Source organism: Gymnoscopelus braueri (genome assembly GCF_963280865.1).
Source record: "Gymnoscopelus braueri genome assembly, chromosome: 23".
NCBI classification, from domain to species: domain Eukaryota; kingdom Metazoa; phylum Chordata; class Actinopteri; order Myctophiformes; family Myctophidae; genus Gymnoscopelus; species Gymnoscopelus braueri.
Genome location: NC_137625.1, coordinates 31,124,663 through 31,143,496, shown reverse-complemented (window position 1 = coordinate 31,143,496; position 18,834 = coordinate 31,124,663). Strand labels below are relative to the sequence as shown.

Below are 18,834 nucleotides of genomic sequence, written 5' to 3'. Positions count from 1 at the left end.
AAACTTAAATTCAGGGAACCGTACCTTTGCTGTCACAGCACCACCTCCTAGACTGTAGAACAACATCTTCTCCCTATAACATCCGACCCTCCATTGACTCAGGCCCAAAGGTTGCATTTAACAATTAATGGATCATCCCGATGTGACTGATGTTTTGGCTTGTGCCTCTATGTATTGTTTAATTGTACCTGTAATAAGCTGTGTGTGTTCTTTAGTTCTGCGTTTCTTGTATTTGAGATTTTATACGGTACTTTGGTCAATGTTGGTTGTTTTTAAATGTGCTTTATAAATACCTTTACTTGACTTCGGCTACTATGCAAGTGTCACGGTCCGCTCCTCGGGCCTTGGACTTTGTCTTTATTATTTAGCCCTTGTCTGCCCTTATTTGGTATTGGACCCTTCTTAGGCCTTTGTAGGTCATTCTTCTGTTGTGTCGTTCCATTTGTATGTTCTGTTATTCTGAAGTACTGTTGCAGTCCTTGTTTCCGTGTTGGGTTTTGCTTTACATTCCTGTACCTTATTTTGTAGTATCGCTCCTTTGTTTCCTGTTCTCTTTGTAGCTGTTGCCTGTCTTGTCTCACCTACCCTTTGATTAGTCATGTTCTCCTCCTGTGTCCTCTTAGTCCCCCAGCCTATCCCAGTGTAGATTGTCTGTTGAGTTCACCTGTGTCTTATTATTTCCCTGTCTATTTAAACCCTGTGTTAGCACAGCTTCAGTGCTTGTTCATTATCTTCTGTTGCGTGTAGTATGTCTTGGTTTTCATTTTTCTCAGTTTTCAGTCCTACCTTATGAGTTAATGAAACCGACCTGTTCAGCCTCTGTCTCTCCTGCGCTTGGGTCCTACATTCCGTCCGGACTCAGACCGTGATGGAAAGCACAACAGAAATATGTAGAAATAATGTTTGAAAATGTTTTTTTATTGTATCAGAAAGCAATATCATCAATTTATCATTAAAATACATACCAAAAGAAAACCTGCACTGAAAACAATTTATTACTACCGATTCATATGAAAATGCTTTTGTGTTGTTTAAGGTACAATATTGTAGAGAGAAAAAACAAACAAGACTAGAGAAAGCTGGTAGATGAACTAGTTAATAGTTACCACTAGTTAACTGGGTGACCTGTTGCATTTGTCATGAAGCAAAGCTTGGTGTTCATCTCAAAGCATTGTCATAAAACCAACTGGTCTGGAACGTTGTTGTATATAGGTATTACTGTAGGCAGTCCTGAATCCCCAGAGCTCTCAAATGTGTCTTGTTCTCTCTGGGAGGCAGAGATTATGGGTTCTGTGGTCTGGACTCCACGTAGGAGATGATATCCTGGACCCATTGCTGAGTTGGGTCAGTACAGAATTTTCGACCATTCTGTCTGCTCAAAACCTAGAGCAGACAGAGATGAGAATATTTTCACACACACACACACACACACACACACACACACACACACACACACACACACACACACACACACACACACACACACACACCTTGGAGTTACTACAAGGGGTCCGCCAAATCTTTGAGTGATATGATTTTTTTTTTTACCTTAACCACTTGAACCCTAGCATCCCTTTTCTGAGGAGAACTTTAGCCATAAATAGCCGATCTACAAGCTCACAACGCCTCGCGCTGCTGTCAGCTTGTAGATCTGCTATTTTTGGCAAAGAGGTGTTTGGTGTAGAGGGGAAAAAGAGCAGACCAAGTAAACAAAAAAAGTTTCATCTGAAACACAATTTTATACAATTTAGAGGGGGTCCCTGCTTCATCTCTCTCTCAGCTAGGGGGTCCTTGGCCTGAAAACGTTGATGACCCCTGGTCTAAATAGTAAGTATAACATATCCTTAATACAATGGATGTTTGTGCGCTGGAGTTTCACCACTCTGTCCTTAGGCAGGCGATTGGGGTAATAGTTGAAACAACACTCAGCTGGAACGCCATCGTCTGTGAGAGAGTGAGAAAAACATCACCAGATATTAGATACGGGTCTGAACACAATCCTATTGGATCCCGGAACTTCACTCCCACTAGTCATGGAAAAAGATTGAAATAAAAGGACTAAGTGTATGTTCCAAGACAAATGTGGGCATGCATATTTCATTTAACCCATTGAGACCGGGAACACGTCTGTGTGTCATTTTAAGGTTTCTTTGGCTATTCAAACATAGCAGATCTACAAGCTCATAGCACCGAGTGCCGCGCTACAGTATATGAGCTTGTAGATCTGCTATTTTTGAAAAATCGCGAACATTTGTGCAAATCTTTGAATATATATTCTACAAACAGTTTAAAAAAGAAAAAAATATGTTGCTATATCAGTGATGCTCCAACTTTTCCACGTCAAGGACGCCCAAAATCATATTTATTTGGCCGCGGACCCCCATCTCAGGCATTCCAGGGACCCCCAGAAGCACAGATCGGAGTTAAAAATGTTCGCTTTAAAACGTATATATACATTATATTCAAAGATTTGCACAAATTTTCAAGATTTAAAAAAAAAAACTGCAGATCTACAAGCTCATAGCGCGGCACTCGGTGCCGCGCTATGAGCTTGTAGATCTGCTATTTTTGAATCGCCAAAGAAATCTAAAAATGACACACAGATGCGTTCCTAAAAGTGATACACGTATATTTTAAATGATATACCGGCACATCAAAAGCTCTTGTGGCCTCGCCTACAGTACGTGGGACAAACAGGACCCTAATGACACATGTCAGTGACCAACGATCCAACAGGACTATAACTTACTCAGAGAAGACAGAGAAGGTACATCTACCCTTTTCCCTTTTCTGCCGGTTGCTTATGGCTAAGATAGGACAAATACTTACTGTTTTGTTGTGCCAGGACATCCAGAGATGAGAACAGCAGGATGCAGACCACTAGAATAACTGGTATTTTCTTCATCCTCATTGTCATCGTTATTATTATGATTATGATTGTAGTCTTTCAGTCTATACCGTGAAGTTGTATCTATCTGTTTCACTGTCTCTGGTAGTTTCAGTCTCTCTCTCTTTATCTCTGCACGGGGGCGTGTTGAGAACTTTCCAGGGAAAAGATCCATCTCTCTCTCTCTCTCTCTCTCTCTCTCTCTCTCTCTTGGAATGAGTTTTTTGATGAGATCTTCAAGCTAGTTATGAGTCTATTTGACTTAATACAGTGCTTGGAATGAGGTTTCACCACTTATTTGAAGATATTTACAACCCAGTTATGAGTCTATTTGACTTAATCCAGTGCTTGGAATTAGGTTTTACCACTAATGTGAATACAAGCTATACAAGCTAGTTATGAGTCTATTTGACTTAATGCAGTGCTTGGAATGAGTTTATAAACACTTAATTCAAGAGCTTTGCAAACTAGTTTTGAGTTTATATGACTTAATCCAGTGCTTGGAATGAGGTTTGAATCACTTATTTAAAGAGTTCCCAACTTCCCTAAAGCCTAGATATTTCTTCTACTTTCAAGAATTCTTACCAAGTATAATTCTCTTGATCCACTGGCAGATAATTTGTCTTGTTGCTAGTCTATTTCCTCTCAATACAATTGTTTCCCCTTATATTTAGACTGCCTTTTTTTTTGCAGTGATAAGATTAGTGCTTTGCTAACACTTGCTACTGTATGCATGCATCCCATGATACATCCCACTGTTTCTCAACCAGTGGTCCATGGACTACACAGACACATGCAATTATATGGCCACATTTCCTAATAATGATGACTCCATCAGGCAATCCGGTACACTTCCTCTTCTTGAGATTCTAACTCCCATTTCTGTGGAATTTCTTGACATCCAACTTCCCAGAAACTGACAACATTGACATGTCATCATACCAGGTCGATAATATGCACTGTTCCATGGAACAAGAAGAAAAAAACATATTGCGACATGGTCAGGGACCACAAGCAATACCTTCAGGGACCACAAGTGATCCACGGACCACCTGTTGAAAACCCCTAGTATAGAGCATTCCAGGGAACAGAATATTTTCCAGGAGCAGATCCAGTTGGCCGACTATCAAGGCTTACTGTAATTTTTTCTTATTTTTTTCTTTTTTTGTCTGTAAAAGAGTTCTTTCGGATGAGGGCTAGGTAGACAGAATGACAAACCAGATGTTGCAATAATCCAGATTTATTTTTCTTAAAGGTGCACAAAAATGTTCAAAAATAGTTTTTAAAAAAATTAATTAAAAAAAACACAAAACAATAAACTTACAGTCCAGAGACTAAACTGACTCTGTCAGACTGATAGAAAGGGCAGCGCTTTCGCAGCAGCATGGTGCCCCTGACTTTACTGACCCAGGCCTGAGACTAGACTGACTCATATCATCTACCTGTATGGCCTCTACCTAGTGGCCTCAACCATGTCTTAAAAGACAGGTAACCTCAACACATTCACCTAAAATACTAGTGAACTCAAACAAAGAAAACATTTTCCAAACTTTACAGAAATCATTCAAATCAATCAAAAGGTAAGTATTAATCATGTTTAACAACACACCTCTTTTCAATCAAATATACCTTATACAGAAAAATCCCACACTCCCCTGTCAAATGGTATGTCCCAATTCCCCTACCCTCCATATAAAGAGCACTGTGGTCATGTGTTACTCTTTTCATATCCTCAGACCAGGAAGAGGACATGGCAAGTATGGGTGTTTGTTTGGTGTGGTGAGGAGCTTTAAACTGTTGAGATAAAATAAAGTGGTTATGTTTTAAACAAACAATTGTCTCTGTTTGTATAAATGAAATGAATATGACATGAGTAGTATGATAAATGCATATGTTAAACAGAAAATAATGAAAATAATGGAACATGTGAGGCTATAAAGGTAAAGTGGGAAAGGCAGTGTCTGTCTTTACCACATTGGCATATAACTCACAAACTTAACCCTAACCTAACAGAATGAAAATCAACTATTGTCATCTCACAGGTTTTCATGTGTTAAGAAGTGGATGAAATTATTTTCGGTCGTGTACACTCCATCATTATTTTGGAGTTTTGTGAGAAAGGGTTCTGGGATCTGTGGTTGACCTCTGGACATTACACTTTAAAGCTAAATGTAGCTTCTTCGAGAAAGCTGTTCACACTCTAAATAACTGACATATTATATTGATATGAGTTATTTATTTAATTCTAATCCAATATCCATATTTAAAAAATACTATGATGTGTTGTTCAACCCCCTTAGCTGTGATTTAAAGCAGATGAGTGAAAAAACTGTAACACCACTTAGATATACTGTGTGTGTGTGTGTGTGTGTGTGTGTGTGTGTGTGTGTGTGTGTGTGTGTGTGTGTGTGTGTGTGTGTGTGTGTGTGTGTGTGTGTGTGTGTGTGTGTGTGTGTGTGTGTGTACAGTATATATATGTATGTATTTGTGTGTGTATATGTATATACACACATATATATACACACACATATATATGTATATGTATATGTATATGTATATATATATATATGTATGTAGGCTGAAGTGGTTACTGTATGTTTTGTAATAATAATCAAAATCGATTCAAAATGTAATTCATCTCAAAGATTGTCACAAAACCAACTGGTTGTCTGGAACTGCTTTGTACCAGGTATTAGACAGAGTAACACAGAACCCTCTACTTTGGCGTGTTAGACCTGTCCGGACTCCACAATGGTGATGATTTTCTGGACCCAGTTCTGAGTTGGGTCAACACATAACCTGCGACCATTCTTCATCGTGAACCTAGAACAGACAGAGAGAGAGAGAGAAGATTTCCCATCATCAATGTCTTTCATTGTACTGAGCTGTCCATAGCCCATCAATGAGATGCAGAATGAGTGAATGTATCCTAAACACTTACGTTTATGTTTATGTTCAAATAAAAATGAATACAAAAAGTTTTAAAACCAAAAAAAAAGCGGGAAAAAAATAAAAAACTGTCATCTACATTAACTGTCATCTACATTAACTGGTAACTGACATGTCAGTTGTTTCTTGGTATCTTGACTCTTGTGTGTAAACAGTGCTCTCCGAGTGTGAGCATAATTATGTCAACTGCACCTGTAGAATGTGTTCAGGGTTTATGTATAATTACAATACAATAGTAAATAATAACTTAATACTCACACAACAGCATCCCGAGCACAGTGGATATGTGTGCGCTGGAATCTCACCACTCGGTTTGTAGGCAGGCGTCTGGTACGATGACTGAAGCAGCACTCAGCCAGACCAGCAAAATTGGCTGGGAAAGAGAGGAGATACTGCTCAGGTTGACCCTTGCCAGGACCTTTTTAGGCAACACCATAACTGCCAACATTAGACAGTGAAACATCCGGCGATTTTCTTCGTGGGGGACACAACCCTATGACCACAGATAATAGAGCAAAATAATAATAATAATAATAATAATACTACATACAATTTCTATAGAGCTTTTCTAGATACCAAAAGTCGTTTTACAAAACAAAACAATAATTTTCCTTACAAAAAAAAACCCTATAAAAGTGTGAAAGGCTGAGCAAAACAATAGAATTCAAATTAAAAGGTAAAAGAGGGGTTACAATTAGTAAAGACAAGGTTCTGATACACAGATTGTTTTAAATGAATGTGGGTGGGACAAGTTTGGCAGGTTTGGGGCTCCTCCCCCAGGAACTTTTTATAAGTTTCACGTATGTCATTTCACATATTCTGGTGCATTTTAACAGGGAGTTTGCTATATCAAAATCAAAGGAACTAGCCTATTTTCAAGGACATGTGATACACCTGCTCAAATGTGTACATTTGCGTATATTTGATATACAATACATGCTGAAATGCCCCTGTGACCGTGTGGGTCAAACTAGCAGGACCCTAAAGACTGTAGTATCAGTGAGCACAGATCCACCTTGAGGGGGAAAAAAACTAATAGCCAAATGGCTGCATATCTCTTATGAATGTGACATTGTTGCTTCATTGAAATAAGTGGGGATAGAGGCGTGCCAGAGCGAGACGTTAGCGAAGCAAGTGTCCATGACGAGTTTTGCAAAGCCCGCTTCTGCACACCGCTAGGGTGTGAATCATTCCGTCATTGTCAACATGGTACACTAAAGGATCCTGGTCAAGCATCAAAGTATGATGAAAAAAGAAAACGGTTAATCATCGTAAAATCTTGATTAAAACCAGGACAGACAAGTCAATAGACTTGCCAGGACATCCAGAGATGAGAACAGCAGCATGCAGACCACTAGAATAACTGGTCTTCTTTTTCATCCTCATTGTCATTAGCAAAACAGAGGCTTGGTCCATCAGGGACGGAAAAACGTATATATATCAACCGACACTGCCAGGGCTATCATATCTCTAGCTCAATGAGAAGAAAGGCAGCCTGTGAGTCCAGAGGTCGCTGGTTCGATCCCTGTCCCCGACGATGTGTTGAGGTGATCATGCTTTGGCATTCGTAGGCTTACGCGTAGTATTTATTGAGGTTAGGGGTAGGCATAGTTTTACTAAGGTTAGGGTCAGTGAGGGTTTAAAATGCTCATTTGTTAATTGCATGGTCTTCTTTCTCTCAAGTTCAGTCTTCTATGTTTCTATGGCTTATTGTGCATATTACTTATCATTGCTTCTTTCTTTTTTCTTTCTGCATTCACTGGCCCCGTATTATTGCTGCTTGCAGCTATATTTATTATCAATATTGAACCAATGAAACGTATAAACGTATAAAAAAAACGCTTTTGACTAAACCTCCTAACTCCGTTGGATCCTCAAACTGTCGGTAAAAGTAATGATAGTAACTCCAACTTATGGAGTTAGGGTGCGGTCACACCAAACTTTGATTCTGCCTAAACACTGACCACAGTTTGTTTCCTTCTTTCTAGGTACATAATTAGCATTACGATTGTGAGTGTGAAGATTGTGTTTATGACTGAGACTGCAGCAGGACAGTCCCTGTAACCAATAGTCTAACCACCTGACAAAAACATTCTGTATTTGGTAAATGTATGTAAATATATATTTTATTGCTTCCAGACTCCACTTACAGCTACAGTATGCTACCATGAAAAATACATAAAAAAAAATAAACTTAAGATAAACTTTAAAAGAAAAAAATAATATCACAACATGTTTTATACGTGAATGGCAAGTAAGGTTTTATCAATTTGACATATTGTAGTTTAACATAGGGTGTGGTACACCAAGGAATAGAAGGACGAAACATTATTTGGGGTCAGACCTGTTAAACAGTTCAGGTAAATGACAACTATCATCTGGCGACAAGTCTGTCTATGAATCTTTTATCATCAACAGAAACAGCTCATCACTTAATTCATGGTAATTATAATATTATCTTTCACAAACGGAAATATGTGACAGATATGACTTGCTGACAGTATGTGAGAAGGGGGTTACAGAGAAAATGAGTATGTTATGAGAATTGGTTTCTTAATGTCGTCACTCAGCGTGGTTTTACTGGAAAGCATGGTTGGAGTTTTACCACAAGAACCCGCATCTCTAGTCTGCATGTCATAAAACAGTAGGTGAACATTCGTCAAAAACAGCTGATCAGCTCACAACATGTTGCATGGTGATGCGTTGTGAAGTATTATGTGTACTTACTTGGGATTTTACTTTTGGCTTTTTCTGCCTTTATTGGATAGTATAGGGAGAGAGACACAGGGAATGACATGCAGCCGAGGCCGTAGGGCTCGGGACTGGAACCCGCAACGAGCTGTCAGGCTCATATAGATATGGATATAGATATAGATATAGATAGAGATAGAGATACAACTTGATAGACTACAACCATAATCATAATGATGATGACTATAAGGATGTAGAAGATGCCAGTTATTCTAATCTAGTGGTCTGCATGCTGCTGTTCTCATCTCTGGATGTCCTGGGATATTTTAATGCTTGACCAGGATCCTTTAGTGTACCATGTTGACAATGACGGAATGATTCGCACCCTAGCGATGTGCAGAAGCGGGCTTTGCACAACTCGTCATGGACACTTGCTTGGCTAACGTCTCGCTCTAGCACGCCTCTACATGTATCTCCACTTATTTCAATGAAGCAATGTCACATTGTATTGAGATATGCAGCCAGTTGTTTTTTTCCCCTTCAGGTTGGATCTGTGCTCACTGATACTACAGTCTTTAGGGTACTGCAAGTTTGACCCACATAGGCACGGCCACAGGGGCATTTCAGCATGTATTGTATATCAAATACTGTATACGCACATGTATCACATTTGAGCAAAATCCCTCATCTCTCTCTCTTCTGTTAGCCTATATTATTCTTCTCCTTTCATTTTCTCTCTCTCTCTCTCTATATATAAAATATGTATGTATAGTGTATAGTGACATGCAGTGTAACAAAAACAACCAAACTTTGATCATCGTAAAAAGGATTGAAACCAAAATGGACAAGTTAATACTTACTGTCTCGTTGTGCCAGGACATCCAGAGTTGAGAACAGCAGCATGCAGACCACCAGAATAAATGGTATTTTCTTCATCCCCATGGTCATCGTCATTATGATTATTATGATTCTGATTGTAGTCTTTCAGTCTACACCGTCAAGTTGTATGTTTCACTACTACTAGTTTCAGTCTCTCTCTCTCTTTCTCTCTCTCTCTCTCTCTCTCTATATATATATATATATATACCTGCACAGGGGCGTGTTGAGAACATTCCAGGGAAAAGATCCAGCTTTATGTCATTTGCTCTCTCTCTCTCTCTCTCTCTCTCTCTCTCTCTCTCTCTCTCTCTCTCTCTCTCTCTCTCTCTCTCTCTCTCTCTCTCTCTCTCTCTCTCTCTCTCTCTCTCTCTCTCTCTCACACACACACACACATTTTGCCCTAACCTAACCCTAACCAGCTATGGTGATAATGATAGGTGAAAATAGCCGATCTACATGGACACGTTGTGAGCTTGTAGATATATGTAGGCTATAGCCTATGAACTATTTTAAAATGTTTTTTTTTAAGAAAGAAAGAGAGAGGGGGCAGACGAGAGCAGAATCAAAGAGAAACAAAGACAGCCAGATGAGGAAAGTGACAGTGACCCTACTTGCCTTTTACTTTTGACACTATAAAACCTATACGTATCACAAGTATCACATCACATTGAGACTGAGACAGTTGTGATGCTCTGTGAGCTTGTAGATCAGCGATTTTCGCTACTTTTGAACACTACGCAGACCTCACACCTACGTCACACCGCCGATCTGACCAACATGCCCATATATGGAGATCGCTGATGTCATCAGTATATGCCCATATATGGGCATATAATTTTGTGCCCATATGTGTGTTATATTTATATATTTTGGGCAGTGGTGGCCTAAAGGTTAGAGAAGCGCCCTCGTTAACGGAAGGTTGCCGGTTCGAATCCCCGGACCGGCAGGAAAAATCTGGGTGGGGAAGTGAATGTTCACCACTTCCCCAACACCGCTGCAGTGCCCTTGAGCAAGGCACTGAACCCCAACTGCTCCAGTGGAGCTGCTTAGTGGCCAACAGCATAAGACTGTGGTTTTACTAGTCAGCTCCCAGGTTTTAATATGTCTGTATATCTGTGTGTTTCTATGTGCAGGGCGTTGCTGAAAATGAGCACTTATGCTCAGCTACTACCCTGGGTAAATAAAGAACAAAAAAATAGAATAAAATAAAAAAATGTGGAGCCGCCTGATTTGTTTGCACCTGATGCCATGACGACGCATTGAGGTTATAAACAACACACTCCATCGTAAAAAGGATTGAAACCAAAATGGACAAGTTAATACTTACTGTCTCGCTGTGCCAGGACATCCAGAGTTGAGAACAGCAGCATGCAGACCACCAGAATAAATGGTATTTTCTTCATCCCCATGGTCATCATCATTATGATTATTATGATTCTGATTGTAGTCTTTCAGTCTACACCGTCAAGTTGTATGTTTCACTACTACTAGTTTCAGTCTCTCTCTCTCTTTCTCTCTCTCTCTCTCTCTCTCTCTATATATATATATATATACCTGCACAGGGGCGTGTTGAGAACATTCCAGGGAAAAGATCCAGCTTTATGTCATTTGCTCTCTCTCTCTGGGTGGGGAAGTGAATGTTCACCACTTCCCCAACACCGCTGCAGTGCCCTTGAGCAAGGCACTGAACCCCAACTGCTCCAGTGGAGCTGCTTAGTGGCCAACAGCATAAGACTGTGGTTTTACTAGTCAGCTACCAGGTTTTAATATGTCTGTATATCTGTGTGTTTCTATGTGCAGGGCGTTGCTGAAAATGAGCACTTATGCTCAGCTACTACCCTGGGTAAATAAAGAACAAAAAAATAGAATAAAATAATAAAATGTGGAGCCGCCTGATTTGTTTGCACCTGATGCCATGACGACGCATTGAGGTTATAAACAACACACTCCATATTTGGGCGTAGCTGCATTGGGAACTCCTTATACTGTATGGTTATGGCTGAGTCATAGTGACCGGCCTCCCGGTTAGTCTTAAGCCAATTTTGATATAAGATTTTGAAGGGGAAAAAACTAAAAGCCAACTGGCTGCATATCTCAATACAATGTGACATCGTTGCTTCATTGAAATAAGTGGGGATTGTAGAGGCGTGCTAGAGCGAGACGTTAGCCAAGCAGTGTCCATGACGAGTTGTGCAAAGCCCGCTTCTGCACATCGCTAGGGTGTGAATCATGAAGACAACTAGAATAACTGGCATCTTCTTCATCCTTATAGTCATCATCATTATGATTATGGTTGTAGTCTATCAAGTTGTATCTCTTTATCTCTGTCTCTGTCTCTGTCTCTGTCTCTATATGTTACAGGGAAATTGGCATTCCAGGGAAATTGAATAAGGAGCGCTCGTTTTCACCGCCCCCAGGCAATTCTATAGAACCAACACTAGAGGGCAATGCAAGCCACAAGGCTTCCCAACCACAGTGCACTAACATATATGGCCCCAACCACACACACACACACACACACACACACACGCGTGTGTGTCAATTTGGTTTATTGAAAGCATGACTGTTAAGATAATTTTATTGTGTTCTGGCTTTTAACATTTGTTTTAGTTTATCCACGACACACACGCACACATGGATAGTAACCCATGAAAAGATCTATTCTACCCCTATCGGTTTACAACTCGGACAGCGCTTATTCGACTAGCAGATCATCATCGGCCGGTCGGCGTGGGCACTCGCGCCTGGAGGCGCTCGGGCGCGTCTCCTCGGCCTCAAGCTCTGCTTTTATCACGTGTGCGTGTGAACGCGTGTTCAGCGTTCCCCTAGCGTAGCTTCCTGGTTGCTATGTGGGGGGGAACAACAAAAGCCAGGTCCGCCTCGCATCAAAGCCCCGCCTCCTCCTCCTCCTCCTCTCGCCGCCTCGCATCAAAGCCCCGCCTCACGCCTCCTCCTCCTCCTCGCGTAAAAAACCCTCTCTCGAAAATCCCCGCCTCTCGCCGAAGCCCCGTGCCTAAAAACGAGTGCTCCTTTTTCAATTTCCCTAGAATGCCAATTTCCCTGTGACATATATAACTCGGCTGCATGTCATTCCCTGTGTCTCTCTCCCGGTTTCCTGTATATCTTCACTAATACTATCCAATAAAGGCAAAAGTAAAATCCCAAGTAAGTACACATAATACTTCACAACGCATCACCATGCAACATGTTGTGAGCTGATCAGCTGTTTTTGCCGAATGTTCACCTACTGTTTTATGACATGCAGAGTAGAGATGCGCGTTCTTGTGGTAAAACTCCAACCATGCTTTCCAGTAAAACCACGCTGAGTGACGACATTAAGAAACCAATTCTCATAACATACTCAGTTTCACTGTAACCCCCTTCTCACATACTGTCAGCAAGTCATATCTGTCACATATTTCCGTTTGTTAAAGATAATATTATAGATGATAGTTGTCATTTACCTGAAATGTTTAACAGGTCTGACCCCAAATAATGTTTCGTCCTTCTATTCCTTGGTGTACCACACCCTATGTTAAACTACAATATGTCAAATTAATAAAACTTTATTTACCATTTACGTATAAAACATGTTGTAATATTTATTGACCTGTTGCAGTCTCAGTCATAAACACAATCATAATGCTAATTAGGTACCTAGAAAGAAGGAAACAAACTGTGGTCAGTGTTTAGGCAGAATCAAAGTTTGGTGTGACCGCACCCTAACTCCACAAGTTGGAGTTACTGTACAATCATTACTTTTATTGACAGTTTGAGGATCCAATGGAGGTTTAGTCAAAAGTGTTTTTTTAATACTTTCATTGCTTCAATATTTGTAAAATCCACACAGACGTAAAGGGTATTCAATAGCACTGATTATACTGCACGTGCTGCTTGCACATGCTGTAATGTTTCAATGTAATATAGTCATTCTTATTTGTATTATTATAATCATACGTTTTTGTAATATTTTTCTGTTTGCCCTCTTTTTACTCTTATATCTGAGAGCTCCAAACTCTATTCCTAATGTATGTTTTCTGAATACTTACAAATGACAACAAAACACTCACACACTCACGTACACGTCAATGTTATTATAGTTACTCTTTTTTTTTCATTTGACTTTATGTTTATAATTTTCAGTTTGTTTTAATTTGTTTTCAAAGTGAATTTTCTAGTTTAGTTAATTTTATATTTAAAAAAATTATTGGCTGAAGTTTAGTTTGTATTAGTTTTAGTGTTAGCTTATTGTAATACAGGGTATTTGTCAGGGGTGAGATTCAAACATTTTAGAACAAAAAAGTAAAAAGCTGATTTACAAGCTCACAACGTGTCGATGTGTTGTGAGCATGAGACACACACACACACACACACACACACACACACACACACACACACACACACACACACACACACACACACACACACACACACACACACACACACACACACACACACACACACACACACACACACACACACACATGCTGGGTCCCATACATAGGTCTATGAAGTAAGAAAGACTGCAAGTAGTGCTTCACCCAATGACATTTAACTCAACCTTAAATGAAAAGACGCCATCTGCTGGCCGTGGGGGTGCACTGACTATGCCTGCAATGTGAGAGACTTTACGAGTGTGGATTCATGCAGACACTTTAGTGATTTATATTTTCTCACACATGGAACTAGTATATCTGTGTGAATATTTTTATATAAATGCCATGCGTATTTTTTTCCATGGGGAAAAATGTACTCTATCCTGGCCTTTACAGCATTTCATCAACGTGGGTTATTTTAATGCTTTATACTGTAAATACATTAGGCTTGACTTAAGCTTCTGCGCAAACACAACCAAAGTATGAATTAAATAGGAAATAAAAAATGCTTGTTTTATTGCATCAGCAAACAATATCAACAATGCATCATCATGTTTACAGTTTACATCACTATATTCAACACCTGATTAAACTTTAAACCAAATCTGCACTAAAGCAAAACTGAAAGAATGACAAATCACCAAAGATAAACACATTTCTGCTTTTTAATTTGTTGTTTGAAGCATTTCCAGGGGGGGGGGGGGGTGAGAGAGAGAGAGAGAGAGAGAGAGAGAGAGAGAGAGAGGAGATTCCTGTTGATTTAGCTATTTTTATTAAGAGGAAAACCCAGACTGGATCCACGGATCCGGATCTTCAAATAGTAAAATCAGCAGGAAGTTGAATTTGTATGACAAAATAAATAAGCATTACTGGGTTTGGTGATGTTCTATATTGTCTGAATCAGCTTTGCTTGCATTCGTTTATATGTGCTTAAAGAGTGACGTTGAGATGAGGAGTCAATGAGGAGTATATTTTTAATTATACATTTTCTAATCAAAGGAGCAATTATTTTAGATTCCTTGTCCACATTTGGAGTTACATCATGGCGAAGTGGTATTGCCCTTTAACTAACTTCCAGTAAACTGTGTGTCCTTTTCCATTTGTCATAAAGCAAAGCTTCAGCGTTGTCAACAACCTTTTAGGCAGCCCTGAGTCCCCCAGAACCCCCCACTTTGGTTTATTAGGCTGCTGCTCTGGCCTCCACGTGGGAGATGGCTTTCTGGACCCAGTCCTGAGTTCGGTCAACACAGAGCTTGGCACCGTTCTTCATTGTGAACCTAGAACACACATAGATATCGAAATGAATTCCATCATTAAGATGTTTGATTTTACATTGTATTCATATTTCATAGTCACTAACCAGTCAAATGGTACAATGTGTTGACACTCTTTCGCACCTTAATCCATTAAAACCGGAAAAACATGTGTCATTTTAGATTTTAGCTATACATGTATAGCAACATATGCTTTTTCAGAAAACTCTTAGGATTTATAACAGTGGAATTAGAACAGTGGTTCTCAAAAATAGCAGATATACAAGCTGACAAAAAGTTTGATAACTACTGATTTGTAGAATCGGCCTCAGGTCTTAATGGGTTAATGTCTAATCTCATGTACCTACCTACTGCTATGTGGACCTACTGAAGTGTCTAACACTATGCACCTTATGTCTGACGTCATGTACATACTGCATGCTGATTTATGCTATGTGTATACAGACATGTTTTTCTTTACTGATTTATTTACCTCCTTGCACTCCCTGCCCCTCCCCTCCTTTATTTTTTCTCTGTCTTTGTGAAAAAAAAAGAAAAAAACACATTTCACCCACTTCTTTACATCTGTAAGGGTGCGGTCGGTCACACTGAACTTTAATCCTGCCAATGCGGTGGATTCTGCCAATGCTTTTCAATGATTCTGCAGAAATCCGTGAATGGCAACAAACCGCTCCGTTCCCATTGAAAAGCATTGGCAGAGTGATTGGTAAAGTTGGTAAAGTTCGGTGTGACCGCACCCTAAACCAAAAAAGTAGAGTCTGATTCTGATTCTGAAATGGTCAATCAGCGAGTAATGGAGCAAGTCATTCATTCAGTAAGTCCAGGGGCTTCACAGGGGGGGGGGGGAGTAAGTAGCACTGTGTTACTAGGGCCCCAGGTGAGGGGGCATAAAATAAAATAAACTAAACATTTAAAAAAAAAACTTTTTTTAAATAAAAAATGTATAGGGGAGCCCACTGTCAATCTTTGTCCCCAGGGCCCACCAGGGCCCCACCACCCATTTGGTGGTACGCCCCTGAGTAAGTGTAATTAAACAATCTCAGTAGAGGTATTGTATTTTTTGTTCCATCATTCCTCACTGGGTCACAAGACACAAACAGTTTTATTATTTTATCATGATGGATATATCATTTTAGTATTGATTAGCTGTCTCTTGAAGCATGTTAACAGTTTATAAAAACGCAGGGATCAACATTATAAATGGCCCGCTGACCCGTGAGTACAATTTAAATCCTCCAGGCCAACAGAGCACAACTTGCATTTGCGCCGCTCGGGCCAGTAAGAATAATGCCTTCACTTTATTTCCCTGTAGTGCTGGTGTTTTGTAATGATTTTTGTGAAATTGCCATGATGGTCTAAAAGTATCCAAAATTGGTATACTAGACTAGACTCAGAGAGTGTTGGGGTTAAGGTGTGTACCATATTCAGGCTCTGATGCAGCCTGACAGCGAGGCGCGGGTTAGATTCCCGAGCCCGGCGGACTTTTGCTGCGTGTCACTCCCCCGACAGTCTATCTGTTTCCTGTCAATCTCTACCGCACAATCAAATAAATGTATAGAATAGCCTTAAAAATATCAAATAAACATGTTAGAAAGACTCAGAGAGTGTGATATCCCTTTATTCTTACTGGCCCGAGTGGCGCAAGTGCAAGCTGTGTTCTGTTGGCCTGGAGGATTTAAATTGTACTTACGGGTCAGCGGGCCATTTATAATGTTGATCCCTGCGTTTTTTATAAACTGCTAACATGCTTCAAGAGAAAAATACATTATCCCTATTCTTGGCCAACATAATATTATATTCATCATTCCAACCCCTCGCTATCATCCACATCAAGATTTACGCGTAGGTGCAATACAATGGTAAGTATAACGTAATACTCACACAACACCATCCTTAGCACAGTGAGTGCCTGTGCGTTGGAATGTCACCACGTTGTCCTTAGGAACGGGTTTGGTGTAGTAGCTGAAACAGCACTGAGATGGAGCAAAGCTCTCTGGGAGAGTGAGGCAGAGTGAGAAATTGTCAGACAAAAACAACAACAACCAAAACACTTTGATCGTCCTAAATCACCATGATTAAAAAAATCACACCCTGTGTGAAGTGGGCGGTGTCTTCCTAGCTAACCACAATACTGAATGGAGTCAACCAATATATATGCTTTGATCTGAAAGAGCCACTTAGTGTCAGCATGTGTCTTGCTAGCTAATCACAATACTGAATGGAGTCGATCAATCATGTACAAAAGATAAATACATTTATCTTTTGTAAAACACACTTTATGATGGACAAAACCATAACTTAAAAAAAACAATATTTTGGTTTTTTTTAAGTTATGGTTGCTTATATAGGGCTATGCACATGTGTCATGTGACACTGGCCAATCACAGTCCTGAATAGATTGTGATTGGCCAATCGCAGCGCAGGATAATTGTACAAATTTCCAAACCTCACTTTTAGGGCCGGTTTCACTGCCCAAGATATTTGTACATTTTTCCAAATCTCACTTATAGGGGCGGTTTCACCGCCCAAAAAAACATGGCAGACAGGAGAATAGACTTACCCTCTGCTGCAGCCAGAGCTGAGAAGAGCAGCATGCAGGCCACTAGAATTACTGGTATCTTCTTCATCATTGTAGTCTGTCAGTCTATACCTCTCTCTCTCGCTCTGCAGTCAACAACCCTGAATGTTTTAATGTGCGTGTTGTGTTGCACATGTGTCTCTATATGTGTCTAGTTGGCACATATTAATGTAGGTGGGATTAACCTTTTGGTAGTGGGGGGGTAGAATTAAGGAAACAAACTGTGGTCAAAGTTTATTTTGAGAACAGAAAGCAGAGAGGTGTTAATGCACTTATCATAACACTGTACGTGCATCCTGAATGCACTGAGAAGATGCATAGACGTGCAATTTATCAAATAGCAATGCTACACATGCTGCAGTGCTTGTGCATGTTGTAATGTTTCAATGTAAATTGTCCTGTCTATGGAAGCTCCACACTCAAATTCCAATGTACTGTATGTGTTCTAAATACATACAAATGGCATTAAAGCATCCAACACTCAAAATTGATTGAAATTCCAATATTTCCCTATAGTGTGTGTACAGTATATAGGGGACAGGAAGTATAACACAGCCTGGGAAGAGGAGAGGAGAGGAGAGGAGAGGAGAGGAGAGGAGAGGAGAGGAGAGGAGAGGAGAGGAACAATATGTGCATTATTTTTACACTGATTAAAGGAAAGTAATAAAAAGGAGAGAACTGTAAATACATAATTATTTTTGAATCTTGAACAGTCCTCATCAGTCGAATCAAAAGCTCCATTATTAAAGTAGCTAGCCTATATAAACGTATTTATGAAATTGTAATGGAGAGTCTGTGTGGGTGTCGTTGCAACGCTCAAACCACAGCAGCAGAAGCAAGAGCTCAAAACTGCAATGCACGCACGCACACACACACACACACACACACACACACACACACACACACACACACACACACACACACACACACACACACACACACACACACACACACACACACACACACACACACACACACACACACACACACACACACACACACACACACACTGACTTACACACACGCAGACGTGCACTTTATCAAATAGCTAGCCTGCTAGTACTTGAACCTGGGGTGACAGGGCCTTCTCTGTGGCCGCGCCCCCTCACTGTGGAACTCACATCAGAGCTGCCCCCACCCTCACCACATGTAAAACCACACTCAGAACCCACCTTTTCAGGCTCACATTCTATACATAAA

The 18,834-nt window shown here is 40.1% G+C and overlaps 1 protein-coding gene and 1 long non-coding RNA gene across 3 annotated transcripts; both read right to left on the bottom strand.

Annotated features, from left to right (window-relative positions):
* Positions 1 to 4,111: 4,111 nt before the first annotated feature.
* On the bottom strand, positions 4,112 to 9,581 carry LOC308079807. 2 transcript variants are annotated; one of them, XR_013932634.1, is made up of 4 exons: positions 9,388 to 9,581; positions 6,095 to 6,209; positions 5,574 to 5,710; positions 4,112 to 4,681 (listed from the first exon to the last, which is right to left on the bottom strand). It is a non-coding gene; the product is annotated as an uncharacterized lncRNA (long non-coding RNA). The 2 variants fall into 2 exon arrangements; XR_013932635.1 differs by lacking the exon at positions 4,112 to 4,681 and having other exon boundaries at positions 4,690 to 5,710.
* Positions 9,582 to 14,533: 4,952 nt separating this feature from the next.
* On the bottom strand, positions 14,534 to 17,761 carry LOC308079806 (C-C motif chemokine 3-like). Its single transcript, XM_080421408.1, has 3 exons — positions 17,617 to 17,761; positions 16,938 to 17,049; positions 14,534 to 15,059 (listed from the first exon to the last, which is right to left on the bottom strand). Exons 1-3 carry the CDS (start codon positions 17,684 to 17,686, stop codon positions 14,963 to 14,965), a joined length of 279 nt encoding a protein of 92 aa, XP_080277534.1. The 5' UTR covers positions 17,687 to 17,761; the 3' UTR covers positions 14,534 to 14,962.
* Positions 17,762 to 18,834: the final 1,073 nt, after the last annotated feature.